This window comes from Tympanuchus pallidicinctus, unplaced genomic scaffold, assembly GCF_026119805.1.
Source record: "Tympanuchus pallidicinctus isolate F22 unplaced genomic scaffold, pur_lepc_1.0 scaffold7, whole genome shotgun sequence".
Lineage (NCBI taxonomy): Eukaryota > Metazoa > Chordata > Aves > Galliformes > Phasianidae > Tympanuchus > Tympanuchus pallidicinctus.
This window is the reverse complement of record NW_026294791.1, coordinates 4,621,131-4,648,738: the sequence shown is the minus strand read 5'-3', so window position 1 is coordinate 4,648,738 and position 27,608 is coordinate 4,621,131. Positions and strand designations below refer to the sequence as shown.

Below are 27,608 nucleotides of genomic sequence, written 5' to 3'. Positions count from 1 at the left end.
AGAGGTGGAACAGCGCGCTGCGGGTCCTCGGCCCGCGGGGCGAGCAGCAGCGGCTGCGGGGCGAGGAGAGGCGGGGGCCGCGCGCAGGGCGGCTCGGCGTGCGGGATGCCGCCGGCTCGTCCCATCCTCACCTCACCCTGCTGCGGTGCCGTGCCTCGCCCAGGCCACTGGGTCCCCCAGCTTTGTCACCGCGCAGTAATTAACGGAGTAATTAAGCAGCGCGGCCGCAGATTCGTGCCCTGCCTCCGCCTCTACGCGCGGCCCTCGTTATTTACTCTTAACGATTTTACAGTATTTTAACACCAATCCCTGCGAAATTTCCCTCGTCCCAAAGAGAATAGCTGCTTGTAACCGCTTGCTAATTACAAGGAGGGATGTCAATTAATTCGTTTAGCTAATTATCCACTCGCTAGGCGCCGCGCACCGAGGGTCTGCGAGGGACGGGCGTGCGGTGCCGGCTGGACGCACCCTGCAGGGCCACGGCTGCGAGCTGTAATTACAGCATTGCGCTAATTGTGCTGGGTTGGGCGGCTTTTCGGAGGGAGCTGGGTGCGGGCTGAGCCCCGAATGCCGCCTCGCCCCGCACCTCGCGGCCCCGAGCCCAACAGCAGCGCTCCGCCTGCCCTGCGCTGCTCCCAGCTCGTTGCCAATCTCCAGGCCCTGCTTCCTGCTGAATTCCTCGCGTTATTTCACTCCTGTTTTTCCAGCCGCAGCGTGTGAGGGGCTTTGATCAGTGCCTCGTACCTCGATTACCAAATGTTCCCTGCTTAAAACACGCAAACAAAACACAAACGGAACAACGTCTCCCCAAGAGCCAACGGGCGGTGACACGGCGATTTGCATTTCTTTCCTTGTATTGGTAACTTTTTGTACCATCCCCATCGGGGCCGCTTCGTGCGCAGCAGCTCCGGGCTGAGAGCACGACCTTAAGAATTGCGCTGTGATGAAGGGCTGAGCTCTGGCTGCTTCCCAAGGACGCAGGGCTGCCCGCTGCCGCCGAGCCCCGAGCTGCACGCAGGTGTCCGCACCCCTCCTCCTTCTCCCTCCCTCTCCTCCTCCTCCTCGCATTCTTCCTCCTCCTCCTCCTTCTGCTCTTCCTCCTCCTCTTCCTTCTGCCGCCGCCACGACACGCTGCAAATGCTCAGCTTCTTCTGGCTGAGGTGAGGGCAGAGGGGATGCCCAGGGGGCGACATGGGGACAGTGGCATGCGAGTGGGACCACGGAGCTGGCGCGGCAGGCGTGGGAGCAGTGCCTGCTGGATCTGACTGGATCGGTGTTGGGAGAGGTTTGGGATCAGGTTTGATCTGGGGGGGAGTTTCGGGTGAACCAAGACTCCTTGTGCTTAAAAGTGGACAAATACTCAGGAAAAGTGGGCAGTGTGGGCAGGTGGATTGTGTGGCAGCTCGACACTGCGGTGCTATGGACCATAGTGAGCCCAGCTGTGATGGCCCTCATGGGGATGGTCCTGACTGTGGTGGTCTCAGCCATTGGGGTCTTGACCACAGCAGTCCTGATGGTCTCTTCCCCAAGGAAGCCATGGGAGCAGGTGGGCATCTGCTCTGGGCAATGCTGTTGGATGTCCCCATGTTTGTGCAGTCTGACCCCTGCGCTGCTGGCACCTACAGGGGTTCACACAGCTCTGCTCCCTGTCTGGGCTGGTGGCAGCAGTGCTGGGGACCTTTGTCCCCCACTAAGCATTCAGAGGACTTTGTTCCCATGCTGGCCTCGTTGCCCGTAGCCCTGGGGATGTACAGGAGCCATGGAAGGAGGATGAGGACGGAGGGTCCCAGCTATGCTCGCAGCACCAAAAGTTTCTCATGGCTGCAAGCATACAGCCCTCAGCAAAGGGATCCAGGTTATGCTTTCCAGGCTTGATACCTTGTTCTGCTCTGTGAAACTCCAGTGGAGGGCATGAAATGTGTTCCCCAAAAAACTCTTGCGTGTATCTGGCTGTTCCCTGTCCCCACTGTGCTGTCTGTCCCCACGTGGGCACAGCCTCTCCCACCGCCAGGCTCACCTCTCCCACTGCCCTGTTGAGGTGGTGGGATTTCCCAAAGTAGGTCAGGTTAATTTTTCAATGCGTGCTGATTTGCTCGTTACCATGGATATTGCTCAATTACACACCAATAATCCTCCCCAGAGAACTTCATTGTTGCTGCTTTCCTTCCCCCCACTTTTTTCTTTCAAGATTCCCAGGAATGGGTCAGGATGTGTCAAGGGGATGGAGCGGGAAAGAGAGAGCAAAGATGGATAGGGGAAATCTGGGCTGGGCTTTGGGGAATGCTCATCTGAGTCAGTGAGAGTGGGCACTGGAGGCTCAGTGTGTCCATGGCTGCACTCTGCCCTGCCAGGACCCAGCACCATAGTCCCCCAGCATCAACCTGCTTTTTGGGGGTGGCTCAGCCAAACACCATGTTCCTGGGGCTCAAGGACTTGAGGATCCACGCAAAAGGAAAATGAAAAAGCATCTCTCTTTTCCTCTCTCGATCAATTGCTCCCAGTTCAACTCAGCTTGGCTTTGCGAGTGCAGCAGGAGGCAACAGAAATATTCTTCCAAAGGGTTTTTCTTTTTGTAATGCAAACTTTATTTTTTTGGTAGAAGTGGGTCACTGGAGGGGTGACAGAGTAAGAGCATCATCGCCTGGGTGATACATCTTGTTGCCATGGTGACCTGGGGGCTGCATCAGTCAACAGCTTTAAACATTTGACAGCTGAGTAAGATGGAAGATTTTAATGAGGACAGACACTTGCTTGCTTAGTTTCAATAACCGAATTCTCTATAAATACCCTCGGTCTGAATGGCTGCAGGCCTCCAGTGTGCTGTGAGTAGTGTGGTTGGGCACTCCCCTTCCCCATGTGTTCCAGGGTAGCGAGTGTGTGCCCACATCCAAAACAGTTGAGGGATGCAAAGCAGGTGGCTCTTTATAATTCTTTTCCTCTCCTGCTCATGTTGGAACAAACAAGGTGACACGAGTGCAGTTGGGGAGCACAGGCTTTGGGTTTCCAAGGCACGTGCTGGACCATGTGTCCTTGACATTGGTACCATGGCTGTGGGGCGGGACGGGGCCACCCCCACCACTGCCTGCAACAAACCAAACCTGGGGAGCAAAGGCTGCTTGCTAGAAGCAGATGGACTCTTGTGCTGTGCTCTTGCTTGCAAGAAGTGAACCATAAGCAAGCTCCCAAGGTTCAGCTGCAATCTGGAGAAGATGTGGGGCTTGGTTAAAGCAAAGCAAGGCACTGCTGGAGTGGAGACATCAATCAGGCATGGATATTGGAAAAAATTTGTTCTCATCCCTTGCAATGCCACCACCACACCAGGTGTTCCCAGTGCCTGCAGTGCTTCATTCTGGGCCCTGCGCCGGGCAGAGGTGTGGCAGGGATGGGAGCTTCCCATTTGCTGCCCCGCTGGCAGCCAGGCACAGCGTGAGCCCCTCCAGTGCCAAGGGCATGCTCCTCGGGTCTTGTGACTGCACTGGTGTCACTGTGATGTCCGCACCTCCAAGCACAGCCCTCTGTCACATGTAACGGTGTGGAAAATCCTCAGGCTGACCCCTGTGGAATGGCAGGCTTGGGACCTGGCTCTGCCCTTGGGCTTTAGACCCGCAGCCGTCATGCTGGATGCTGTGTTAGAGAACAGGGCTGGGCTCCAGCTCTCCCTGTCCCTCTGGGGTGAGCTGTGGGGTTGACTGCGGCCAGGGCCACCCTGCGAGTGCTCTGTGCTGAGCCCTGCCGTCACCTTTTGTCTGTTTACAAGGTGCTGGCAGCTTCCTCCCCACGCTGCTGTGCTCCTACGCGTGGATTTAGCCAGCTCTTCCCAAACCAAATGGTTGTGTGCATCCCAATGCAGAGCGCTCCAGCACTTGGGTCTCTCTGTACTGCCTCGTATCCCCCTTTATGGCAACGTCCCCACGTTCTGCCATCCCTCTTTTTAACCCTAGCTGCTCTTCTCCTTTCCAGGTGTCTTTTAAAAATGGTCAAAGGGAACATTGTAGTCCCTGAAGACATCCTGAGTTTCTGTTGCAATGGCCTCCAGGTACCCAGTGTGCTGTGCCAATAACCCTGGGGCTGCCGGCATGCAGTGCCCCGTCCCTATTAACGTCCCCAGCCACTGAGATCATAACTGTGCTGCAGAAAGCTTTGGAGCTCTGCGTAGTGCTGGCTCACGCCCCAGAGCCTGCTGCCTTCCAGAAATAGCTGTGTCCTTGTGCTGTGGACACCCGGGGGGTTTGTGGGGGGCTCGAGGCTGCCGGGATGGGTGCCCCTTCCTTAGGGCTCACTCGCTGCCTTCGATAACCCGAGGTTTGTGCCATTCTTGGGATGCTTTGTACCAGTAGCTATGGAAACAGAAGGCTCCTGTTAGACCAGTGATGGAAAATGCTATTCTGAGAAGCGAAGTGGTGTTCGGTGAGCCTGGGGTAGGAGGGAAGGCTGTGTTCTGAGAATAAAGCATTTACAAAGGCAGCTGGAGAGAAGCAGAGGGGAAAGAAGCTGCTGCGAGTGGGATCTCGCAACAAGTGCTATAAATGGGGGACATTGTTAGAGCAGAAAGCGGAAGGAAGCGCTGTAATGAAGCCCAGACTGCTCTCATGGCTCCTCAATTACTCACAGGGTGCACTGAGTTCAGCCCTTGTGTAACACGGCCCACTCCATGCTGAATCTTCTCTCCTGACAGCACAGCCACAATCACGGTCCTTCTAAAACACCACTCTGTGCCTGGTGAGCCAGGGGCCGGGCAGGAACAGTGCTGACCCCTGCATTCATAACATTTTATTCTTCTCTCCCCAGCAGTGCACTGCTGGAGCATCCTGCCCTGCCAAGCAAGGTTTCCTCGTCTCCTGGGAGATGTTTCTCCTATTTGTACAGAGCCGAGGAGCAGGTGCCTTCTGCGGCACCAACATTTGGGATGGAAAAAGCAAACGATGGGGTTCCAAGCATCGTGGTCCCCATGATCCCATCCCACAGACATGTTTGCTAATCAGGCTGGGTAATGCACCATATCCCTCCCCTCTTCCCACAGGGCTCCACCTCACCACCGTGCACCCAGGACACAGGGGAGCAGCAGGAGGAGGCTGCGGGGGCCATGGGTGGCCACAACCCCACCGAGGTGCAGATGAGCCAACTGGTTCTGCCCTGCCACAGCAATCAGCATGGGGAGCTCAGCGCCGGGCAGCTGCTCAAGTGGATCGACACGGCTGCTTGCCTCTCAGGTAAGCTGTGCCTGGACATTTGTAGCCCATCAGTTTGGGGAGCTTGTCCTGCATGGGGAGGAAAATGTGCTGGTTGAGGATGCTTGCAGCAGTGTTTGGTGATGGAAAGGAAAGCAACAAGCAATGGCATCGTCTCATGCGGACAGCAGGGGTGGAGGGAGAGGGCTGGGGTGGGGAGATGTGGGGCTGTGTGCGGGCAGCAGCGTGCCATTCCCTGCCTGCTGCCCACAGAGCTGACAGCAGCTGGGCGCCGTGCCATTCTGCTGAGTAATGGAGCAGCCAGCAGCAGGACAGGGGGAGGTGGCTCTGCTGCACACAGCTTCTTGGTCTGTGTCTGCTTCCCCCTAACCACTGCCCTCCCTGTGGCCTCCATGCAGCCAAACCCACACCAATGAGACCAGGAAACGGGGGCAATTCTGCAGTTTGGAGATGCTTTTGTAGTCTAGAGGGGAAGCTAAGCCAGCAGCTGGCTTTACAGTAGTTGCTGTGTAGGGATAGATGATATCAGTTGTTGTGCATTGCTGAGAAAGCATCATCAGGGCAGGGCAGACATTGAGGGTGATGTGGCCAGGAGCTGCCCCAGGGGTGAACCCTGGGCAAAATGTCTGCAGAACAGAGGTGGGGAAACCAAAAATGCTGCTGTCAGTGGGCACAGATGGGAAAAGGGCAGAGACGGGAGCAGGGTTTTGAGGTTGTTATCACCCCAAACATTGGGCTGGCAGCTCCGTATGCTGCTGCAGGCTGCTGACGCTGTTTGCTGTTCCTTCTCAGCTGAGAGACATGCTGGCTGCCCGTGCGTCACTGCCTCGATGGATGACATCTATTTTGAGCACACCATTAGGTAAAGGTGCCACTTTCTGCCCTCTCTCTTGGCTGGATGTGGGGCTGAGGCAGAGCTGTGCTGTGCTGGAGCTTTCCTACCCACATGCCTTCCAGTGCCCTGCTGCCAGCCCAACTGGCTGCCAGGTCCTGGGCACATCTGCCCCTGGTGAGGCGCTGTTCAGGGTGCAGGGACCCTGTGGCCATCCCGTTTTCTGTTGCTATTGCCAGTAAGGCACATTTGCTCATTTGGCACCTCAGCAAGGAGCTGCTCAGCACTGGAGCACGTGCTCTGCACACTTGTGGGACCTTGCCCTCCGCTCACCTCTTGTCTCTTCTCCTCTCTCTGTTTTCCAGCGTTGGACAAGTCGTTAACATCAAAGCCAAAGTGAACCGAGCCTTCAACTCCAGCATGGAGGTCTGTGTGCTGCAACCATGCTTTGCCCCCTGTGTCCACCCTTGGCATGTTGCTGTCCCTGCCAGCTGCACCCTCTGTGCTGTGGCCACCTGCAGAATACCTGCATACTGCTCTGTTCTGTGGCTCGGGGGCTGTGCTGTCTGTTCTGCTCACTCTGGCTCAGCCTGGGGTGATGCTGCCTTTACACATGCACCTGCTGCTGCTTGGGCACCAAACTGCTCCCTTTCTCCTGTGCTTGGTTTCAAGATCCCAAACTACACTGGGCATCACTGTGCTTCACCCGCTGCTTTCAGCCCCCTCCTTTCTCAGGAGGAAATATTTGGGGTGAGGAACCCCTGCAAGGGCTTGCAAAAACTTCCTGCTTTGTGCTGGTGGTGCTGGCTGAACATCAGTCCCTGCCACCCATACATGTGGCTCAGAGGCCCTGTGCTGTGCCCTCTGTCAGGTGGGCATCCAGGTGAGCTACGAGGACCTGTGCAGCGGGAAGCACTGCAGCATCTGCAAGGCTTATGCCACCTTCGTGGCGCAGGGTCCCCTAGGCACCAAGGTAAGTGCTGTGCAGCGAGCCCCGTGCCCAACCTGCAGGAAACCACCTCTGCAATAGGGGCTGGGGGCAGGTGGGGCTGTGCCTAAATTTTCCCAAGCCGTGGGGACATGGGCAAGCAGGAAGAGTCATTTCCCTCAACACAATCAACTCAGCCAAGCATGCAGAGCTTGCCTAGCTCTGCGTGTGACTTGGGATGCATGCCACCCCTTGGAACCCTACACAGGGCCCACCCCATCCATCACCCACACCTAGGTGAAGCTGAAGCCGCTGACCCCGCAGACAGAGGAGGAGAAGATTGAGCACAGCATTGCTGCCGAGCGCCGTCGGATGCGGCTGGTGCACAAGGACACCCTCAAGGACCTCCTCACCCGCAACACCAGTAACACCGGTACTGCATGTCCACAAGGGAGGTGTGGGGTCAGGGGTGGGGGTGGCCGTGGCACTGAGCCCCGTGCTCCCTGGCAGAGATGGAGACGAGGGATGGCAGTGCGGTGGTGCCGGCTGAGAAGACGCGAGTGGAGAGCGTGGAGCTGGTGCTGCCGCCGCACGCCAACCACCAGGGCAACACCTTTGGTGGGCAGATCATGGCCTGGATGGAGAACGTGGCCACCATCGCAGCCAGGTGCCTGCAGGGGGAAGGGGCATCGGGGCGGGTGGGTGGGCTGGGCCACAGCTGGCTGGTGGGGGCCTTCTGGAGATGGTGGAGTGACAGGGACCGGCACGCAGGGATGGCAGTGGGAGTTGGCAGTCCCACATGCACACGGTGGTGCTAGGGAAGGACAGGCACAGCTCCCACAAGGGTCCCCTGGCTCTGGCTGTGATGGGGATGGTGCATGGAGTGACACCTGCCCTGCAGCCGGCTGTGCCATGCCCACCCCACGCTGCGTGCCATCGAGATGTTCCACTTCCGCGGGCCGTCGCAGGTCGGGGACCGCCTGGTGCTCAAGGCCATCGTCAACAACGCCTTCAAGAACAGGTGAGTGCTGGTGGCAGCACCTCTAGTCTTTCTCGTGGCTCCCCATGTCTCACCCCTTCTTCTTCTCCCCCCCCCAGCATGGAGGTGGGGGTCTGCACCGAGGCCTATGACCAGGAGATGTCTGTCAGCCGGAGGCACATCAACAGTGCCTTCATGACCTTCGTGGTGCTGGATGAGGAGGGCCGGCCCCGCACGCTGCCCATGGTCGTGCCCCAGCCGGGGGTAAGGACAGCAGTCCCCCTGTAATCCCATGTCCCCGTGTCGCTGCTGCAGTGGCACACAGCTAACATCCATCCCTTGATCACAGTGCTGCTACCAGAGAGGCACTGACATCAGCTGATGGGCTCTTTGCCTTCTCCCAGCACACTGAAATAGCTCCCGGTTAATCTCTGGAGCACAGGGCTTCACCTTTCAGCTCTTTGCTGCTGAATGTTTTACCCACTGTACAAAATATATATTTTTTTCCTCCTTTTCCATTAACCTGGTGTGCTTTTCCCATTTATCAGGATGGAGAAAGGCGGTACAGAGAAGCCAGTGCTAGGAAGAAGATTCGGCTGGACCGGTGAGAGCAAGTGGGATACCGGGATGGAGGGGGGAAATGGGAGATGGGAAGAAATGGGAATCTTCTTGCTTGGCACTGGGGAGCAGGGACTCCCCAGCTTTTGCCCTGCTGTAAGGAAAACTCTTTCCTGCAGGAAATACGTTGTCTCCTGTAAGCAGACGGAGGTGCCGCTGTCTGTACCCTGGGACCAAAGCAATAAGGTGTGTGCCTGCAGGTGGCACTGCCTCCTGCCTGTGTTTGGGGGATACCCCTGGCCCTGATATGCTGCTCTGTCACAGGTGTACCTGAGCTACAACAACGTCTCTGCACTGAAGACACTCGTAGCCAAAGCCAACTGGGTGCTGGCCAGGGAGAAGGAGAAGGTACAGCACTAACCCGAGTACTCTGAGCTGTGCCAAGAGTGCAGGCATGCTGGGTCCCATGCACGTCCCAGCCATACTATGTTTGTGCTCCCCAAGGTGCAGATCTACACGCTAGAGGAGGACAAGTTCCTCTCTTTCCGCATTGAGATGTCGGTGAACATCTCGGCCAGCCAGGCCTTCTCCCTGCTCTCCGACCTGCGGCGTCGGCACGAGTGGGACAGCCACTATGAGTGAGTGCTGCCGGGATGGCGTGGGAGCAGACGCCCGTCCCTTTCCAAAAGCACACCCTTTGGGCTTCCCTGGGGCCTAGCATCTCACCCCAGAGCTGTTTGCATGCCTTGAACAGTGTGTTCCCATCCCTGGGGTTGATGGCACTCTGTGCACAGCAGCTCTCACCGCCCATTGCCGTTCTCTCTCCTGCCCACAGGAGTGCCGAGCTGGTGCAGCAGGTGGATGAGGATGATGCCATCTACCACGTGCTGAGCCAGGCACTCAGCTCTGAGAACAAGCCGCAGGACTTTGTCATCCTGGCCTCCCGGAGGAAACCCTGCAGCAGAGGGTAAGCAGTAGGTGATGTCTCTGTCCCCATCACCCGGGCTGCACCCCACTCACCCTGCTGTCCCCTGCCAGGGACCCCTACGTGGTGGCCTTTCGGTCGGTGACGCTGCCCACGCACCCTGCCAGCACCAACTACACACGGGGTGAGACGCTCTGCTCTGGCTTCTGTGTGTGGCCGGAGTCAGAGGAGATGAGCAAGGTGAGGGCTGTGGCCATGCTGTGCACTGCTGGGGTGTTCAGCCTCCGTGCCCAGCCGTGACACCCGTCTCCTGCTCATCACAGGTGGCTTACTACAACCAGGCGACGCCCGGGTACCTCAACTATGTCACCACCAACGTGGTGGGGCTGTCCTCCAACTTCTGTGCCACCTTCAAGGCCTGTGAGAAGTTCCTGTTGAAGAACAAGGATGACCTTATTGCACTGCTGCAGGACCTCTAGGCCTGGGGCTTTGCTGTTATCCATGGACAGACGTGGTCTTGCAAAGAGGGGTGTGGGGACAGAGTGGTGGCACTCAGGCTGCGCCTTGCTGGGGCTTTGGCCTGAGCAAGGTCAGTGAGATGGGGACGGAGGGGTGTCACAGGGATGCACCATCTTCATACTGATACTTCCAGTCCTCTTTTTTTTTCCCCTAATTTTATAAGCTGCTGAGTAGGACTTGAATTTTAGTTCAACTAATGCTACTTGATTCTTTGTACAATCCCAACTCTTCCTAATACTGATTTTTTTAGTTGTTTCTTAATGAGAGAAACTTTTTTGTAGTGGTGTGGATAGGGACTGTGCTGGGGGATGCGCTGCTCCACTGCCCCAGGCTGCAGGGCAGGGCTGGGGCACGACCACACTGCCCCTTGGCTCTCACCCAGAGTGGGGGGAGATGCACCTGCAGGGTGGGAAATGGGCTACTTGTGCACCCACAACAGGGCTGTCAGGTTTTCTCTGTTCCTGCGAGGAGAAGGTTGGCTGCCACCATATCCCTGCCTCACATTCACTGATTTGGGTTCCCAACCCAAGATGCTGATGGGATGCCCACACTGGGCTGAGATCCCAATCCCATCACACTGCCCTGCAGTCCTGCTGCTGACTACAGCTCTGTGTGGAAGGAGTGGCAATAAAAGTGCATCAGAAGGAAAAACCTTTACCTGCCTGAAGGTCTGCTTTGGGGGCTGTGGTGCTGCTGCCCTGGCAGTTAGATCTGCACCGTACCTTGAATTATAGTCATCCCCTGTGAGCCTCCACCTCCCCTGCCCTCTTATCACCACCAGATAAAGCTGTTTCAAGCTAAACATGGCACAAAACACTCAGTTTTTACAGTGACTCCTTATCTCCCAAAACTCAGGGCAATCCTGCCTCTTTATCACCAGGACTCGAGCCATCCTTCCAACTTATCTGCAGGAATGGCTGCTGCTTGATTAAGTGCACACAGTGATGTATTCACCCCAATGCTGAACTTTGACTGACCTCTCTCCTTCCCAAAGCACTGTACTTTTTAATGCTTGGGGTGGAGGTTTTGGGGTGCAGGAGCCAGAGCAGGATTCCCCAGAGAGGTCCCCACCTGGGTGACTGCAGGAACGGTGATTTTGGGTCATGATGCTGCAGCTGAATTGAGCAGTAATTCCAGCTCAGCACCGAGCTGGGGGGTGGCTTGGCTGACACAGAAGGACCCAGCCCCAACCAGAACACAGTGCTGAGCAATGCAGAGCCTTCCAATGCTGTCAACTGCTGCAGCTGGTCTTCCTGCCCCCCTCCTGGGGAGTGCAGATCTGTGTGAGCTCTGTGGCTGGTAGGTCCCTGCACTTGGCCTGGGAGGGGCTCTCCCCCACAGGGTTGATGATGGGCAGTTGCCTCTCACTTGTGCCCGAAGGCATTCACCACATACCACCCCTGAGCTGTTCAGCAAAGAGGAAACAGCCCAGGTAGAATCGGAGTCATTAAAGACCATCTGGTCCCACTCCCTGCAATGAACAGAGACACCCACAGCTCCATCAGGTGCTGAGAGCCCCATCCAGCCTGACCCATGGGAGGGGGCATCTCCCCAGTTTTAGTCTGAAACCATTTCCCCTTGTCCTACCACAACAGGCCCTGCTAAAGAATCTCTCTCCTTCCTTCTTACAGCCTCCCACTAGATACTCACAGGCTGCTCTCAGGTTTTCCTGGAGCCTTCTCCAGTCTGCACAGCCCCAGCTCTCAGCCTATCCTCACAGGAGAGGCGTTCCATCTCTTGGATCATTTTTGCATCCCTTTTCTGGATGCACTTGAACAGGTCCATGTCTCCCATGCACTGAGGACTCTATATCTGGATGCAGTACTCCAGATGAGGCATCAGAAGGGCAGAGCAGAGGGGTGGGATCACTCCCCTGACCTGCTGGCCATGCTGCTCTGGATACAGCTCAGGATACTGCTGTAACATGCCAACTGGCTGCCCCAGCCCCAATCCCTTCCTCCACTGAGTCCCACTTCATTCTACTCCGCTGGGGCTGGCTTGCAAACAGTGCTGAGGTCCACATGTGGCTTTGGTTAAAAGCAAGCAATTAGCATCCAGACTTCAGCAAGCTTTGCATGTAAGAAGGGTGGGGGAAGAAACCACACACAGCAGCTGCTTACAGCAGGCTCTCTTCCCCTTGTAGATCATCATCATCTTTTTTTTCATTGCTGCCTCCATGCTGAACATGCAAGGGTTTGGACAGGCCATCTCCAACACCATGACAGCCATGCACCCCATGGAAGGCAGCCACAGGAGGTCAGGCTGGGCGCAAGTCCTGCACGTGTGCCACCAGCTCATCCCATACCGTATCCTTGCTCTGCAACACTGCTGCTTGACCTGCAGACCTGCACTGAGCCAAAGTCTGTCCTACTGACTGCCCACCTCTCTACCTTGTGTGGCTGCAAAGCAACCCTGTTGATATTTTTTACTGTATTTGTGCACAGTGCAGTAACTGAGAAATAGCAACATGGAATTCTGTTTACTTTCTTAGAGCTGCCTGAACACAGCACTGGACAGAGAATAATCCTCCATGCTGTAAGCAGAAGTTTTTATGGCTGAAGAGCTTTTCTGTTGCTCTGTGCACTTACTGTTCTTAAAACTCCCCACTGCTCACCAGGGCAGCTCAGGGAGAAAGAAATTAGAATTATTTTTAATTACAAGCTCCTACAGAAGCACAGATGATCCTGTATGTTGGCACTACAAGTTAACCGGATGGATAAAACTGTTATGTTTGAGCTCAGAATTACTGTCAGAATTACTGTCAGAATTCACTTTCAGTATTTCATACGGTGAGAAAAAAGGATCACCTCATTTATTAGACAGGAATCAGCCTGCTTAAAATAGACATGTCTAGCTCCAGTTTATATAGGTAGCAAAAGAGTCAGTAAAACATGCTGCTCCAGACAAAGAGCTCTGCTCTCCCCTGGCCAGCAGCAGCTCTGAGCAGTGAAAACCAGCTGCTGCTAATCCTCAGAGCTGCAATGGCCCATGCAGGAGCCTAGCTGCACTCAGCTCGTGGCAGCAGGCAGGTAACTCACCCCAGAGCACTGCTATTAAACCCTGGCAACTACAGCCCTCCTCGCAGGAAATCAGTGATTTTTCACAGGTAAGTACATTCCCAGCTGCTGTTGCTTCAGCTGCAGCCAATGTCTGGCACTGTTTCAGGTTTATTTCAAAGCCCCATGCAGCCTGTCATAGAGGAGACCTTCTGCAAGCCAGCTGGATTTCTATTTAAACAAATAATCCCCTCTTGTAAGCCCTTCATTCTCCTTCTACGCTTCTTTGCTGGAAGTTTCTGTGTGTGCCAAGACTATTTCTCCCCTGAAGTGTGCAAGGCATTTCTGTGCAAGCAGAAGTTTGCTGTCTGCAGCCGAGATGGAACAGCAAGCCCTTGCACATGATTCCTCGGTTCCTTCCTGCTCATTACAGCCGATGCACCTTCTTGCCACTGAAATACTTCTTAGAGAAGGGAGAACTCTTCACAAAAGCCAGCACTGTCGGAGTCCCCGCCTTTACAAAATACCTGCAAGATTAAAGAGAGTCCTCTAGCTTCCCTCTGCCTGGCCAAGCATCATGCAAGCAGCTTTTGCCCAGCACAGCACAGCCTGACCTCCCGAAGGATGACAGGCTGCTTTTGATGACCAGCAGAGCCTTTCAGAGCCAGGGCTACCCTTATCCAAGGAGCAGTGTTATGAATCAATGATTCTCCCAACAAACCACCCCAATTAAAATAGAGAGCTGTTGTTCTGTCCCTGGAAAGAGGTTTCTTTTGCAAGTGCCCTTACAGCTTGAAAAATCTGAGGGCTTATGCACACTGCTGAGTTTTATGGAGTGCCAGTTCAGACAGTCCACAGCAGCAGAGCTTGAGCTCTGCTCCCCCTGTGACAGACCATTCTGCTGGAGCTGTGCTGCAGGCATCCCCAGCCAGCTACAAGCTGCTGCAAGTTAACAGCACCAGCTCTACAATACTTTTTTTGGTTTCTCAACAGCAGACTCTTTTCTCTAAACAATGGCACAGTACTTGAAAGTCAATTTCAGAGACCGAAACTGCGCTGCATGCTGTGCTGGGGACTGCTCACACAGCATTCTTAACAGTGAGAGCATTGTTAACCTTCAACACGCTCTCTTTACACACTGCTGCTGCCTTTTTATAAGTTGCACTGTTTAGATGGGTATAAAACAGCCCCTCTAGTGCTGCTGCTTGTGTGTAGTCCCATTTCCCTCCCACCTCCACCTAGTCCTGGAGAGTTGTGCATTTTTTTGGGGAGGGAAGGAACACTAATCACCAAAGCAGGCACAAAAACTATGTGGCCCTGGTGCTCTACACCTCCCCCCCATAGAGCAAGTGCTATTAAATCAGAAGGAAAAAACTGCACTTAAAGCCCAAAGTCTACTCTTACGAGAGACATGCAGGTAGAGCCTCACCTTTGGTGCTGCAGCACTTGTAGCAATGTGTGTGCTGGGTTCAGCTCATACATTTCTGCTCTTTCTTCATCTTCAAAATAGAGCTGAGGAAATTTGGGAGAGTTACATGCTTAAGCCATATGAAGACAAACTACTAAGTCCAGTAAGAGCACAGCATGCAACTCATAGAGGTTTCACAAGTTTCTCTACCTTGAACTGACTGCATCAGACACTAATTTAAGCAGTGCAGTCCTCCATATATATTCGAAGTCTTTCTGGCATACACCAGCTTGCTTTCTGACAGCAGTGGCAGCAGGCACACAATTTCTGCCACAGACAAGGTCCTTTAGTACCTGACTGCTTGCTGCACTGCAGGCTGCCCAGTGCATGCCACACTGAGGTGGAAAATGAGACAGCACCATCTACACTTCTTTATGTACAGTGTACCAGCTCCCTGGCCTAAATCTCAGTTATTCTTTTGATTCCTAATTTCCTAACAGTATCTGTAAACACCTTATATTTCACACACGCTGTGTATGATAGAAAGTACTTTCATTTTTGTTAATAAGCTCTGCCTATGTAAACTGAACATTTTCCAGATGTGCTGACAAGTGAATGTAGCTCTCCAAATCACTATTTCACAGCCATGGGTGGTGAACAGGTAATTATGCTATTGCTTTCATACACACACAGATGCTTAGTCTCACTTCAGAGAAAAAAAACAAACAAACAAAAAACAAACACCAAAACCAACCAAGCAACATTTCACAAATCAACACACTCAAATAGAAGTCCAGTTTCTCACCTGGAGATTGCTGGGAAGGTACTTTCTCTCTAAATCCCAAGGAGGTAACTCAGCAAACATCACCATTAAATGATCGATAAATCTAGAAGCCAGAACACACATTTTAGCTTAGCATTCAGCCTGGTCTGTACAATTGGCACATGAAAGACAGTAAAAATACATCAGCAAATTAGGCAATGGACTTGAAAATAGATTTAGATCACTGTAAAAACAAATAGCTTCTTCTCTTTAAACTCACTGCTTTCTCAATGAGACCATACCCTACTACAACTCATACCAATGGTTTTAAACTTGAACAGTGCAACAGCAAGTTGTTTTTAATTTCCATTTTCACAATACAGAAGGTGTAAAAGCGAGCACTGTGCATTTCTTTCACAATTGATTTTTCATCTGCAGGGTCTCAACAATGCCACGCTTCACCACATCAGTGCTCAGAACACATCTGTATGTCAGCTGGCTGTTTATTTTGGTACAGCAGGAGAGCTGGTCAGTTAGTTCTGAGAATCCACCACCAAACAATGTGAAAATGGAAAGACATACTTAAAATACTATCTAAGAACTCCGGCTTTATTCATCTGTTTGCACTGTCATTTTTAATTGCAAAGTTGTGGGTGGATCTGTGCCTACAAAAACATTACAAATTCCAAGTTGTTTTAACCTTGTTTGGCCAGCTGTGAGATTAGAAATCTGGAGCTACTTCAGTGGTAATGACAGCATTTCCCCTACCAGCTGTTCTAACTCACTCAAACTTTTCCTTCATGAAAGAATGCTGCAGATAGTGCATTTACCTGGAGTTCTCATGAAAAGCCTTGATGAAGTCTGTTTGTTCATGCTCAGGGTACAGGAAGAGAACAGGCCAGTTTAGGTTGCCATCAGCATCTAAGTGCACCTTTGCCCCTGTGGCACTGTCAGAGTGGAAACCATTCAGACATATCTCAGCCAGACTACCTGATATTTCTTCTTCTTCACTTGAAGGTTCAACAACCAGCTTGATATTTCTTTCCTAGGAGAGAGGAAGGAAAATAAGTAAGCTCTTATTTTGCATTAGTTGTTACCTAAAAAGGGGTACAGCCCTGGGAGCTCAGGATAGAGCTAGCCACGCTCAACAAGTCCTTAACCCAAGCCCCTTGTCCCTTTCCCTACAACCCCCCCCAAAAGAACCACCACCAAAACAAGTCCTCTCACAGACCCACCTTTATTGCTGCAAGCAAACGCTCCTTTTGACTCTGTTCTTTCTTCGCCATTGCCTTTGCCTTTCTTGCATCCCTCTCCTCAACTCGCTGCATGTAACAAGGAGTTATATCACAGTCATGCATAGAAAGCCAAGGCCCAGCACTACTCTGCTGACAAGTGGAGGCTCCAGGAAGGCCCCAGCTGTTTTCTCTGCACAGCTCAGCAACATTATTATGTGGAACCACATTTGAGGAGAAATTATATTACGCAGAAACCTGAATGGAGAACTCTCCACAATGTGTTTCTAGGTTGTGTTTCTAGTAAGCAGCACACATCACCCCTGCAACAAGCATGCCAGTCTGCTGTAACATTTACCTTTAATTTGTCAGCTTTAGATCTCACTTCCAGAAGCTTTTTCTCTTTTGAATCTATTCGCAAGCCCTCCTCACACCACGCTACGGCTTCAGAGTAGTTCTTTAGCTCCATGTGACAGAGAGCTCCTGGAAGGATTAAGGCTTTTAAGCGCCTGGTATTGGAGCTGGCACAGAGCTTTTACACAAGGCAGTGGTTATAAAGTCAGTGTTAATTCTGGTGCCTTCTAAAGCAATACACTCTGTTGCACTATGGGGTTGTGTTGAGCTGCAGACTGCCAGTAGGTCTAATAAGCTGGGAGAGAATCTGAAACATTTCTGCAGCCAAGGCACCAGCAGAATGGTACAGCCTATGGTACCCCATCCTTGGAGGTGCCCACAGCCAAGGCTGGGCACAGGATAGCAGAGCTGGGGCAGGAGGAGGTGGCTTTGTGGCCATTGTGCACTGCCCTTACCCCTCACAATGGCTTTGAGGTGGTCGGGCTTCAGCTTCCTTGCTTGGGTTGCATCAGCGAGAGCAGAGCGGTAGTTACCTGCGGGCAAAGGAAAGCAGCTCAGAAGCCTGGATTGCACATTTCAGGTACAACTGGGTCCCACAGGCGGCAAAACACGAGAACTGCATCACCGGCCCGTTCGGCAAAGGAGGGACAGCGGGCGGGGGCTCACCCAGGCGGCAGTGCGCGGCCGCCCTGTTGGACAGCAGCACGGCTCGTAGTTCCACGTCCCCGAAGCGCTGCCGCAGCCCCTCGCTGTAGGCCCGCACGGCCCTGCCGTAGTCCTTCTCCCCAAAGTACGCGTTCCCTTCGTTCTTGTACATGGCGGCTAGCTCTGCGGGGCGGGGAGGCGCGGCGTGAGGTGGGCTGCACGGCTCCGGTAGAACCCGCCCTCAGGGTTGTGGGTGCACCCGCCGCCCCGCCGCCCACCTGCGGGCTCCTTCTCCTCGTCGAACAGCAGGGACTGCAGGCAGGCCAGGGCGGGCTGCCGCGACGCGTCGATCTCGGCAGGGCAGCTCTTCATAAACATAGGGATGGCCTCCAGCTCCTGCGGGCACACCGCGTCAGCCCGCACCGCCGGCCGTAACGCCCGCCCGGCCCCGTCGCCGCCTCACCTGCTCCCACGTGTCGGGATGGAAGCCGTTCCGGTACCGCGGCACCGCATCGCCGCTCTCCCCGGCGTCCGCCATGCTGCTACCAGCCCGTCCGCTCTGCTACTTCCGGTCTCGTGTCGCCCCCTTCCGGCCCACACCCCACCCCCTTCCGGCTCCGCGCCGCCATTTTGCCCGCTGTGGGGAGCGGGGCGCCCGTGCGTGCGGCAATAGGGATGGGGCTGCAAATGGCTGCCCTCGTCCTACAGGTGTTCAACATTGCGGGGTTGCCGCAGAGGAACGGGGTTGGTGGGCTGCGGACCTGCTGTCTGTTCCAACCGTAACTGCTCTATGATGAACCACGAGGACAGTCCCACAGGGAACGCGGGCTGACCCGGCGCGTCCCCGCGCCGCAGCACTGCTGTTAAGCAGCTCCTAAACAACGAACCGCGCTGTTCAGGCCCACTCCGCGCTGCAAACATGATAAGATTTGGAGGCGGGGATTTCAAGGGAGTTGCACTTTACTCAGTAACTCAATGACACCTTCCTTGGTGAGGTACAAAACCGTGCCAGAGCTCTGATCCCAAACCTCAAAGACCGGGGGGTCCTCACAAGCTCTCCTCCCGGCTATCACCACATAAGGGTACCCCAGCTTGTTGGCATCTTTCAGCCTTTTGCCAATTGTCATTTGCGTCCTATCATCCAGCACCACATCGCCCACCAGGCCAGGCAGAGCTTCAGCCACATCATCATAGAGCTGCTCCAGCACCACAGCTCCCTGTTCCTCCTTGCTGCCTTTCTTGGGGGGGATGAAGCACGCCTGGTAGGGTGCAATGAGGCTCGGCCAGCGGATGCTGTCCTCTGTAGACAGCACCTCAATGGATGCTGCCAGGATGCGAGTGACACCCAGACCGTAGCAGCCCATTTCTGCTAGCTGGAGCTTGTTCTCAGGGGTGTAGAAGATGGCATTGTGGACAGAGGAATACTTGGTGCCCAGATAAAATGTGTGCCCCACTTCGATCCCTCTGCTCTGGGTGAGTTTTTCTCCACATGTAGGGCACGCTGTTTGCTCTTCATCCATCATCTCCACGTTAGCTGCGAAATGCCCAGCAGGGCACAGCACCAACCTGTCCTCGCCGATGTCAGCCGGCAGCTGGAACTCATGGGATGCAGTGCCACCAATGGTGCCAGTGGCTGCCCGCACTTGGACGCAGCGCAGGCCCAGGCGCTTGAAGAGGCTGCAGTAGGCTCTGCACACCAGCTCATAGGTGTGACGTGCTGCCTCCTCTGAGGCATCAAAGGTGTACATGTCCTTCATGTAGAACTCCCTGCTACGCAGCAAGCCAAGGCGGGGCTTGGGCTCATCCCGGAACTTTCTGGTCACCTGGTAGAGGCGCAGTGGGAGCTGCCTGTAGGACAGGTTGCTATGTGCGGCCACCAGTTCAGTGACAGCTTCCTCATGCGTGGGGCCCAGGCAGTACTCCTTGCCGTGCCGGTCAGCCAAGCGGAACAGCTCCGGCCCCATCTGCTCCCAGCGCCCGCTGGCCCGCCACAGCTCAGCAGAGCTCAGGCTGGGCATGTTCACCTTCTGCCCGCCGATGTTCCGCATGGCGCCGTCGATCAGGCGGATCAGCTTCTCCATGGAACGCATGGCAGGTGGCAGGAGGTGGTAGCAGCCGGGGCTGGCGGGGTGGATGAGGCCACCCTGCAGCATCAGCCGGTGGCTGCGGCAGCTCAGCTCCGCCGCCTGGCCCTCGCATCCTGCCACACCACCCACCTGCAGGTTCAGAGGCTGGAAGAGCTGCGAGAGCAATAGGCGGGCATGAGCTGAAGCGTCGTGCTGGAAGCTGCGGGCCTGCAGTTGCGGTCCTGCTGCTGCTCTGAGCACAGGGAGCCCCATCCGCAAGCCCAGCATCCCGCCTGTAGGGAGGAAGCAGCAAAACAAGGAGTTACACGCAAGGTGCTGCAGCTCAGAGTGCTGGTGGCGACAAAAAGGGTGCACCGCTGCCACGTGCTGCTTCGTGCTGGGTGGCACTGCAGCCCCAGCACCGATTCTTACCAGCCCCCAGGCTGGGCAGCACCTGCCTGCAGGTACTGCACCCCACGTGAACACAGGCGCCGCGTGAGCGCGCGCGGACACGCGCTCTGCACATGCACGCGCGCACCCCGCGGCCCAGCCGCGCGCGCCGGCAGAGCCCGCACCGTCCGCACCGCCCAAGTCACGTGATACACCGCACCGTCTTCCTTCCCGGAAGCAGAACGTGCCGCTGACTCTATGGCTGCTCATCAGCGCCGCCTGCTGTGCGGAGGTCGCGCCGCAGGCTGTGCGGTTGGGGTCCTGCTGCAGGGCTGGGGGCCGATGGCTGTCTGCGGGCAGCCGCCGTCAAGCGAGAAGCCCGCCTGCACTGTGCCTGCGTTTGTACTCGGGCACGGAGAAGCCCCTTCACGCTGCTGTGGGCCTCTTCTGTCAGGATCTGGTCTCTGTCCAACCTCAGCTCACGCTCTGCAAGACCATGGGAGCTGGAGGCCGGAGCTGGAGCTGGAGGATGCACCATCTCCAAAGAGCACTTCGCCAGGGGAGATGTCACTTTGCTGAGCCTGGTTTTATAGGGGCTTAAGTTATCCCTTTTTAAATATAAAGAAGTAAGAATAAGCTTTTCTTTTTATTTAAAAACGAGATTTGGGGAAATCTTCATAATTCTTCTGTGATGAGGAATGTGCACTAATGTGCACTGCGATTTATATGAGGAAATGGGAAAGATAAACAGATTAAAGGGCTCACTGTTGATGCTTCTGAGTCAGGAGCACTGCAGCCGCTAAAAGCATGAACTGCAAGCACTGCCCAGAGGGACCCAGGGAAGCTGCTCCGCAGCTCTGAGCCAGGGTCTGGCTGCAGGTTTCTGGCTCCAGGATGGTGCTTCCCTCCCAGAGCACCTGCACTCTTATCTCGGTGATGGTTTCCTTGGCATGCTCCCTGCTGCAATCCAGTAGCAGTGCACACACAGTCTGGGATACACAGCAGTTGAGCTGCAGGTCCTGCAGGACGCCCTGTGCTGTGGTGTGCAGGTCCTGCTGCAGGGCAGGAAAATGGTCCTGCCCTGTTTCCATCGCCTGCTGGAGCTGCTGAAGCAAAATGTGTTTCTGTCAATGACTTACTGCCTGCTGAGCAGATCAAAGAGGCAAAACATCTTGGATTGATTTGCAGGGCAGTGTTTTAAGTGGGAGGGTTTGAGGCTATACGAGAGACAAGATCTGCAGGGAAAGCTGATATCTCTCATTAAACCAGCAGACAGTGCTGGATGAGGAGCTTGGAGGCTCGGTGCCTGGGAGCCTGTCTGCACTCTTTTATCTTTTCCAGCTGTGCTGAGAGGGATCAAAATGAGGTTTCAGCCCTCGCCCAGTCACACTGGCTACATCCTGGCTGACCCTGGCCATGATCTTACACAGCTGGGAGGGTCCATGAGTAGTGCTGCCTTGCACATCTGTCTGGCTGAACTTCCTGAGTGCTTCCATTCCTTCCTGTGATGCTTCTGTAATTTACAACTCCAGGGTGATGTTTTTATGTCCAATAAAATGGTAATTGCAGGGCTCGTCCTAGAACCTCCTGTGCTCCTTGGGATTGCTCCTCCAGGGGGAAGAGGTGGCATAGGCTGCCCCCATCACAGAGCAGCTGGGAAACAGCCGCCAGCTCTGCGTGTCTGCAGATCTGAATGTGTGTCAGACAGCAGAACAGCCCCGAGGTGAAGCTTTAAAAACTGCTGCTTCTTTTATGCTGCTTCAACTGCTTTTTGGGTCACAGCCTGTGATGCTGGGGCTGGTCAGGCACTGATTTTGGCTATGTTGCTGGCTTGTGAGATAAACTTTAGTATCTAACAAATCTCTATGTGTTCAATACAACCCCTTGGAGGTGCTGTGTGGGGACACCATCCTTTGCACCCTTACAGCGCTGGGGCAGAACCGGGTCATACTTCACGTGGTAATTTGTGTGCCAGGAAGGGGGCACTGCATCACTGGTGGGAGTCAAGCGTGGGCTGTGCTCAGTGAAACTGCACTTGCTTTGCCAGCATGCATGGCTCAGAGAGATTGAGGAATCCTGCAGTGAGGACTGCAGGGCTTGGGGCAGCCAGGCTGCAGCCCCCAATATACTGTAGCTACAGCACCTCAGAATGAGTGGCAAGTGACAATGGTGAGGGCTGCCATGGTGAAGGCTGCCATGGTGAAGGATGTCACAGCGGCCCTGGTGACCAGAGCCACCAGTGTGGAACATGGGCAGCCAGGTGAGGCCACCAACTGGGCTCACAGTGGAGAGAGCAGAAATTCCTGATGTAGCTCCTGAATTGTCATGCCTACTTTGCACAGCAGTCAGAGGCACCCACTGGGGAGCACCCTAGAGTGTCTATGTGGGATGTGGGCTCGTGCTCTGAGGAGCCACTTCCCACCCATCAGCAAAACCCTTTATTAGTGCTTTAATCTGGGATGAGTGACAGAGACAGCATGTGAAGCAGTGGTGTATGGACAGTTGTGCTCTGGCTCTGCCTTGCAGGGGACAGCACTGGCCTCTGGCTGGGCCAGAGCAGAGGCAGGATCCCGGGCAATTCAACTGCCCCATTTCCAGCTCAAGGTGATGCTAAAGAAACGCAAACAGCAGGTAAGAGACAGATTTGATCCACCCTCCTTGTCCTGGCATCCAAGAAGCATTGGCAGTGTTGCCTTTGATGCTCAGCCTATCCTTACCATATTTTTCCTTCTGCAGCAAGAGAGGCTGGGCCCAGGAACGTACAACATCAGGGATTTTCTGCAGGAGACACAGCCTTCGAGCCTGAGGGGCATCTGTGACACAAGGGAGCAGAGGTTCAGGGAAAGCCAGCGGGTACATTGCAGCCTGACTTGGGAGCTGCTGGCATCCTTGTGAGCATTTTCCCTGTCAGCAGAGCTGACTGGGGGCTGCCCATCCTGTCCCATCTCTCCTGCAGGACTGCTTTCCTGGGCCTGGCACCTACGGCCCCCAGGGGAACCCCTACGCTCTCCTGGAGGAGAGGGACAAGCGCTCTCCCAGCACACGAGGGCTGATGGACAGCAGGACAGAGAAATGTGTCTTCCAGACAGCCACGGCATGTCCTGCTCTTTGCCCTGGGATTGTGGTGTGTGCCCCTGGGGTGGCTGTGTTTCTCTGCTGGAGGTTTTCCTGCCACTTTCCCTCTGTGCCTGCAGGGCAGTGGTTTGGGACCTGGCACCTATTCCCCATGGAGCAGCACTGAGGAGCAGCTGCGACAGGCAGGCAGGCGCATCCCCCGCCAGGTCTCCTCGAGGGACAAGCTGAAGCCTGCAGGTGGCCGGCGGCGCAATGGGGAGGTGTGTAACCTGGACTTGGAGCTTTCAGTAAGCTGTGGCATCACCACCACAAACGTGTAAGATGGACAGCTGTTTATGTCGCACCTCAAATCTTGAGTTTTGCTTTTTGGCTTTCTTGGATCTTAGCAGCCTGGTAAGACAAATCGTTGCAGCAGGAGAGCATGCCTGTGAACACTGAAAGGCTCAGCTCTCACAGTAAGGGGTGTTTGGGGTGGCTGGAATGACCTCCAGCAGCTGAGCCTCATGCTGCTCCTGTGGCCCAGCAGGGGGAAGGCACTGAGCTGCACGCTGGCACTGCCAAGGGGTTCCTGGATGAGCTGATGTCAAAGGAGAACAAGAAGAAAGGCTGCTTCAGCACACTGCCACGGAACCCAGGCTGCCCCACAGAGAGGATCTTCTGGGCCACACTCAGCCAGTGCCCGAGGGATGCGGTCAGTGGCAGTGGGGTGTTTCATTTCCATCCTGCCCAGGCTGCTGGGCTCACGTGGTGGTGTTGGGTGCCGGGCAGTGCTGTGGGGCCGCTCTTCTGGAGAGCAGATGGAAGGGTAAGAAATTTCCTTCTGTACAGTATGTGGTGGGGCCAGGCTCGTACGATCCAAAGCCCATTGAGAGATCAGCAGAATTCAACCAGCCCCCGTTCTGGTCATCTGCCAAGAGGTTTGACAGAAAGTCTGAACGCCTCTTCATGGGGAATGAGGTGAGTGAGTACAGGGCAGCCAGAGGGGGACGCAGGAGCCATCAGGCTCTAAGCTTGCCCTGTCACTGTCTCTGATGAGTTGCTGGCAACCAGTGAGAGGACAAATGCCTTCCTGCAGCTGTGGGCACCCAGTGCAGAGCAGGCCCTGAGATGGGCAGCGTGAGCTGGGCTGATGCTGAGCAGAGGGACAGGAGCTCAGCAGCAGCCACATCACCTCTGCCCTTCTCAGTGCATGCTCAGACAACGCTTCCTAGAAGTTTTGCTCTGCATCAACTGTAGGCAAGGGGATGCATTTCATGGATGAGGACAGCTAGATTACCTGCTGGTGCTAGGAGCTCCTTGTATCCTCCCAAAAAGTCATATTCTCCTACTTAAAAGCCAGTTTTTTTTTTCTCTAGCAGCATCAGTAGCACACTGAAGAGCCAGTGCAGGTATGAGCCCTTCCCCTAGTGTCCCTTCCTAGAGTTGTATTCAGCTTTGCAGCTTCCCCACAGAGAACCAGCACAAAGGCTGAAGGGCTCAAAGCAGCTGGAGAAAGCTGTAGTCTCAAATAGTCCATCTTGGCTAGGAATGAGCAGCAGATTATATCCCAGAGGCAAGGTTGCGATAAAGCAGCCCTTGAACTAGCAGTAGGCAACTAGGGAGTGCATTCGAGCCAGCAGAGCTAATCAGACCCCTCTTCTCAGTGCTGTGAGATGAGAGGAGCTGCTTGTGGAGAGGCTAACACCACATAACATGCCTCCTCCTCCCTCCCCTGCAATGCAGACCTTCTTTGGTTAACATATTCCACGTATTGTTGTTTTTTGCAATTGGAAACATACAGCTACAGCCCAATGTTGTCCCAGTGTCAACAGCCACGCTGCCTCTGCAGCGATGGGAAACAACACGCGACCTTCTCTTTCCAGAATGCTGTGGGTGTGGGCCGCTATAATGTCACCAGGCATGAAAAATACCCTCGGAAGATCAGATACCAGTCCCTGTACCAGAGTGACACGCAGCGGTACCTGAGCAACTTGAAGCAGGATGCCTACCTGCTGTAAGTGGCATATAACAGGGGCTAGAAGCACTTTCACACCAGCTTGCAGGGAAACCCTTTATCTTGAGCAACTCTGGTGAGGCTGAGTATGTTACTGATAGTTTGCAACTGATGTGAGAGGCTAAATAGCAGAAGGGATGATTGTGGAGTTGCAAGTGCTGGAATGGGACTGAGCAACGCTTGCTGGCCCCTGAGCAGTGTCCCTCTGTGAATGGTAAGTTAACCGTCTGTGAAGAAGCTAGCAGCCCTTAATGCTTCCTTCTGTGTAAGGGCAGCAGGAGGGTTAAGATGCTGCTGGCTGCCCAGGATTCTAAAGGTATGAAGGTGGTCGTTCTTCTACTTTGTGAAATGCAGAGTCTGTGTGAAGAGGAGGTGCAGACAAATAGCGCCTGTCTGAGTTAGAGGAGGCAGCCTGGGGAAGAACCTGACGGTGGATGGGGCTCTCTCAGCTCATTCCCTGTGCTGGCACTGATTTGATCAATGACCTCAAACAAAAATTGCGTTCTCAGACCGTGCCTTGGTTTACCCGTTTGGAGAAGGAAGATAACAAGGCTCAGTTCCATTGCAAAGGGCTTTGAAATCGCTGGGGGGAAAACCCTGTGAAGTAGTTGGGAACTGTACTAATGAGAGACCTCAGGGCAGTCCTCCGCTTTCACCTTTGCTCGTGGCCAAGATTAGCAAACTGCTGTGGTGGTACTATGGCTGACAGCTCTGCAAAAGCTGTCTTGATCTCCAGAGAGTTGTTAGAAATCCATTTCAGCTGAATACAACGTGGCAGCTTTCAGTGGGGCAGCTACGAGTTAGCTATCCTATGATGAAGGAGAAGGCATTATGAAATCTAGCTTTCAATATCGCTGGCTTTGTTAATTTTGTAGTTCCACTAGGAATAGAAAAAAACCTGAACAGTGAGCAGGATGTTCAAATGCACCGAATTGCTCTATGATCAAATAGCACTCGCTCCAAAATCACTTTTCAAGCTACAGCTTTACTTTCAAGGGAATAGCCAGGCTTTTAAGAGCTCTGTTCACCTCCATGCTCGTTAAGACTAATGAGATTAATCCAGCCAATAATTAGAGCTCACTGAATCACATCCTCTTTTCACAGCGAGCGGCTAAAGCCTGCTGCGAAAAACAAATGGAGTCATTTGATTTCTGCTCCACGTTGTCCAGATACCTGTGAAGAAAGCACTGCTGTTTTCCAAATGTAAGATGGTGCTGGAAAGCCTGAATTGGCGAATAAACCACAGACGGCTGACGAGATGCTGTAATGTGAACAATTGCAGTGTGCTGACATGCAAGAGATAGGAAACAAGTCTTGTTCTGTGGTAATAAAACACCCTTCAGACATTCATCAGTCTAACCTGCCTGCTGACTAATTCATTATTTTCACCTTGGCCTTTATGAAAATGACACAGTGGAGAAGAGGACGTCAGATACAGATACACTGACCACAGGTAGGTCTGCTGGCACGCAGCACTCATTCAATATTAAGCATTTCCTTCCCCATCAGCTTGCACTACTCATAGAACGTGCGGCTCTCTATCTGTTCTGTGGTTGGTGGCAGTTATCGTGACAAGCAGTGAATGCCCCAAGGTCCACCACAGCTACTTGGAAGGAGAGCTGGTTCTGAGAAAGCAGCACCATGGCAGCTGGGAGAGGTTTGGGAACTGTCTGTGTACTTGTCCTGCCATCCTGGAGCAGTTATGTGTGAGGATCTTCATTACAAGCTATAGCACACAGCTTCACTTGAATTAACAATTCAAATACTTACAAGCAGCTGGAGGGCATTTGGGGGAATTTAGTGTCATCATTCCAAATTTTGTAGCATATTAAGGCCTAGAGGCAATGAAGAAAGTGAAATGAGCAGAGAGCTCTATCAGCTGTAACAAAGGATGGCCATAAAACCATACCACTAGTATGCTGGTTCACTTCACGTTAACCTTTACAAAGGCTCACACCAGTGTTTAGATGGACTGGAATAATTAAATTTAGGTGTAATTACATGTTAGTTGTGGCTGATTAGGTATGCTAATTAATCTGCAATTACCCTTTGGTGGGAGAGATAATTGAACACAGGTAAAACTGTGGTAATTTAAAGAAATAGCGATTATTGTAATAGAAAGGCAAGCAAAGGAAAAGAAGGTCTCTGAAGGGAGCATTGGAAGAAGATGTAAAAGCTGTGACCAAGCTGCAGGAGGGCTGGAATACCTGCCTCCAAGCTTACAGAGTTCCTGTAAGGGCACTTCTCAAAGAAATTGAAGATGGGGATGTGAAACTCTTCAGGCTGAAGAGGGCACTGCATCTTCATCCTCTCTTCTGTGGTTGGTCATTCAAACCAGGGAATAGTTTTAACAGCAAGGAGAACTGAGATAGGAGCTACAGCAGTTGATGTGGATAGATAAATTCAAAATGTAGTTTTGCTCTCATGGGCCAGAAAGTCACAGGGAAACAGTGAAGTGAAGGGAAAAATCAGAATAACTGGCATTATGAGGTTCTTAATGAGGCATAACGGAAGGGTAAAGGCTCAGCTATAAGGCATATCATGGGGCAGATAAGAGTAGACTCATGGCCTTCAATGGCATTTCCTTCAAAGCTGTTTGCAGAGTTAGACACCTCATTTAACATCACTGCAACGCCTCTGGCCTTTGATCAAGGCAGCAGCTTTTCTCACTAATTGCTGACCACTTGTAACAGTGCAACAGACATGAGAAAGGCTAAACAATGCCATTAGAAATAAGGTATAATTTGTTAAAAGAT

General features: G+C 53.7%; 4 protein-coding genes across 6 annotated transcripts; 2 read left to right on the top strand and 2 right to left on the bottom strand.

Moving 5' to 3' along the window:
* Window positions 1-729: 729 nt before the first annotated feature.
* On the top strand, window positions 730-10,587 carry ACOT11 (acyl-CoA thioesterase 11). Of its 3 annotated transcripts, XM_052666347.1 has the most exons (17): window positions 730-1,160; window positions 3,961-4,036; window positions 5,021-5,210; window positions 5,982-6,051; window positions 6,387-6,447; window positions 6,893-6,994; window positions 7,247-7,382; window positions 7,460-7,616; window positions 7,851-7,970; window positions 8,048-8,192; window positions 8,477-8,532; window positions 8,666-8,732; window positions 8,811-8,894; window positions 8,991-9,124; window positions 9,322-9,453; window positions 9,525-9,651; window positions 9,735-10,587. In XM_052666347.1, the coding sequence occupies exons 1-17, from the start codon at window positions 1,138-1,140 to the stop codon at window positions 9,888-9,890; spliced, it is 1,836 nt and encodes a 611-aa protein (XP_052522307.1). In that variant the 5' UTR covers window positions 730-1,137; the 3' UTR covers window positions 9,891-10,587. The 3 variants fall into 3 exon arrangements, with proteins under 3 accessions (XP_052522307.1, XP_052522309.1, XP_052522308.1); XM_052666349.1 differs by lacking the exon at window positions 3,961-4,036 and having other exon boundaries at window positions 735-1,018; XM_052666348.1 differs by lacking the exon at window positions 3,961-4,036 and having other exon boundaries at window positions 735-1,160.
* A 2,115-nt stretch (window positions 10,588-12,702) lies between these two features.
* Window positions 12,703-17,922, bottom strand: TTC4 (tetratricopeptide repeat domain 4). The gene is made up of 10 exons (XM_052666351.1): window positions 17,792-17,922; window positions 17,607-17,724; window positions 17,350-17,511; window positions 17,139-17,216; window positions 16,688-16,812; window positions 16,333-16,419; window positions 15,928-16,142; window positions 15,140-15,221; window positions 14,356-14,438; window positions 12,703-13,453 (listed from the first exon to the last, which is right to left on the bottom strand). Exons 1-10 carry the CDS (start codon window positions 17,864-17,866, stop codon window positions 13,354-13,356), a joined length of 1,125 nt encoding a protein of 374 aa, XP_052522311.1. The 5' UTR covers window positions 17,867-17,922; the 3' UTR covers window positions 12,703-13,353.
* Window positions 17,923-18,270: 348 nt separating this feature from the next.
* PARS2 (prolyl-tRNA synthetase 2, mitochondrial) lies at window positions 18,271-19,990 on the bottom strand. Its single transcript, XM_052666350.1, has 2 exons — window positions 19,827-19,990; window positions 18,271-19,687 (listed from the first exon to the last, which is right to left on the bottom strand). The coding sequence occupies exons 1-2, from the start codon at window positions 19,918-19,920 to the stop codon at window positions 18,273-18,275; spliced, it is 1,509 nt and encodes a 502-aa protein (XP_052522310.1). The 5' UTR covers window positions 19,921-19,990; the 3' UTR covers window positions 18,271-18,272.
* A 1,960-nt stretch (window positions 19,991-21,950) lies between these two features.
* On the top strand, window positions 21,951-26,106 carry LEXM (lymphocyte expansion molecule). The gene is made up of 9 exons (XM_052666642.1): window positions 21,951-22,044; window positions 22,249-22,415; window positions 22,521-22,637; window positions 22,741-22,878; window positions 22,979-23,119; window positions 23,383-23,550; window positions 23,688-23,816; window positions 24,722-24,852; window positions 25,957-26,106. The coding sequence occupies exons 1-9, from the start codon at window positions 21,951-21,953 to the stop codon at window positions 26,057-26,059; spliced, it is 1,188 nt and encodes a 395-aa protein (XP_052522602.1). The 3' UTR covers window positions 26,060-26,106.
* The last annotated feature ends 1,502 nt before the right edge of the window (window positions 26,107-27,608 follow it).

Bases quoted from the DNA above. Each gene is read 5' to 3' on its own strand.
- PARS2 (XM_052666350.1), bottom strand. From the start codon at position 19,920: ATGTGCAGAGCGCGTGTCCGCGCGCGCTCACGCGGCGCCTGTGTTCAC. The intron at 19,688-19,826 runs GTAAGAATCGGT...TCCTCCCTACAG, and splicing joins GCTGCCCAGCCTGGGGGCTG to GCGGGATGCTGGGCTTGCGG.
- TTC4 (XM_052666351.1), bottom strand. From the start codon at position 17,866: ATGGCGGACGCCGGGGAGAGCGGCGATGCGGTGCCGCGGTACCGGAAC. The intron at 17,512-17,606 runs GTGGGCGGCGGG...CCCGCCCCGCAG, and splicing joins CGAGGAGAAGGAGCCCGCAG to AGCTAGCCGCCATGTACAAG. The intron at 14,439-15,139 runs GTGAGAAACTGG...AAATTTCCTCAG, and splicing joins ACCTTCCCAGCAATCTCCAG to CTCTATTTTGAAGATGAAGA.
- ACOT11 (XM_052666347.1), top strand. From the start codon at position 1,138: ATGCTCAGCTTCTTCTGGCTGAG. The intron at 8,533-8,665 runs GTGAGAGCAAGT...TCTTTCCTGCAG, and splicing joins AAGAAGATTCGGCTGGACCG to GAAATACGTTGTCTCCTGTA. The intron at 8,895-8,990 runs GTACAGCACTAA...GTGCTCCCCAAG, and splicing joins TGGCCAGGGAGAAGGAGAAG to GTGCAGATCTACACGCTAGA.
- LEXM (XM_052666642.1), top strand. From the start codon at position 21,951: ATGGTGAGGGCTGCCATGGTGAAGGCTGCCATGGTGAAGGATGTCACA. The intron at 22,879-22,978 runs GCATGTCCTGCT...CTGTGCCTGCAG, and splicing joins GTGTCTTCCAGACAGCCACG to GGCAGTGGTTTGGGACCTGG. The intron at 23,817-24,721 runs GTGAGTGAGTAC...TTCTCTTTCCAG, and splicing joins GCCTCTTCATGGGGAATGAG to AATGCTGTGGGTGTGGGCCG.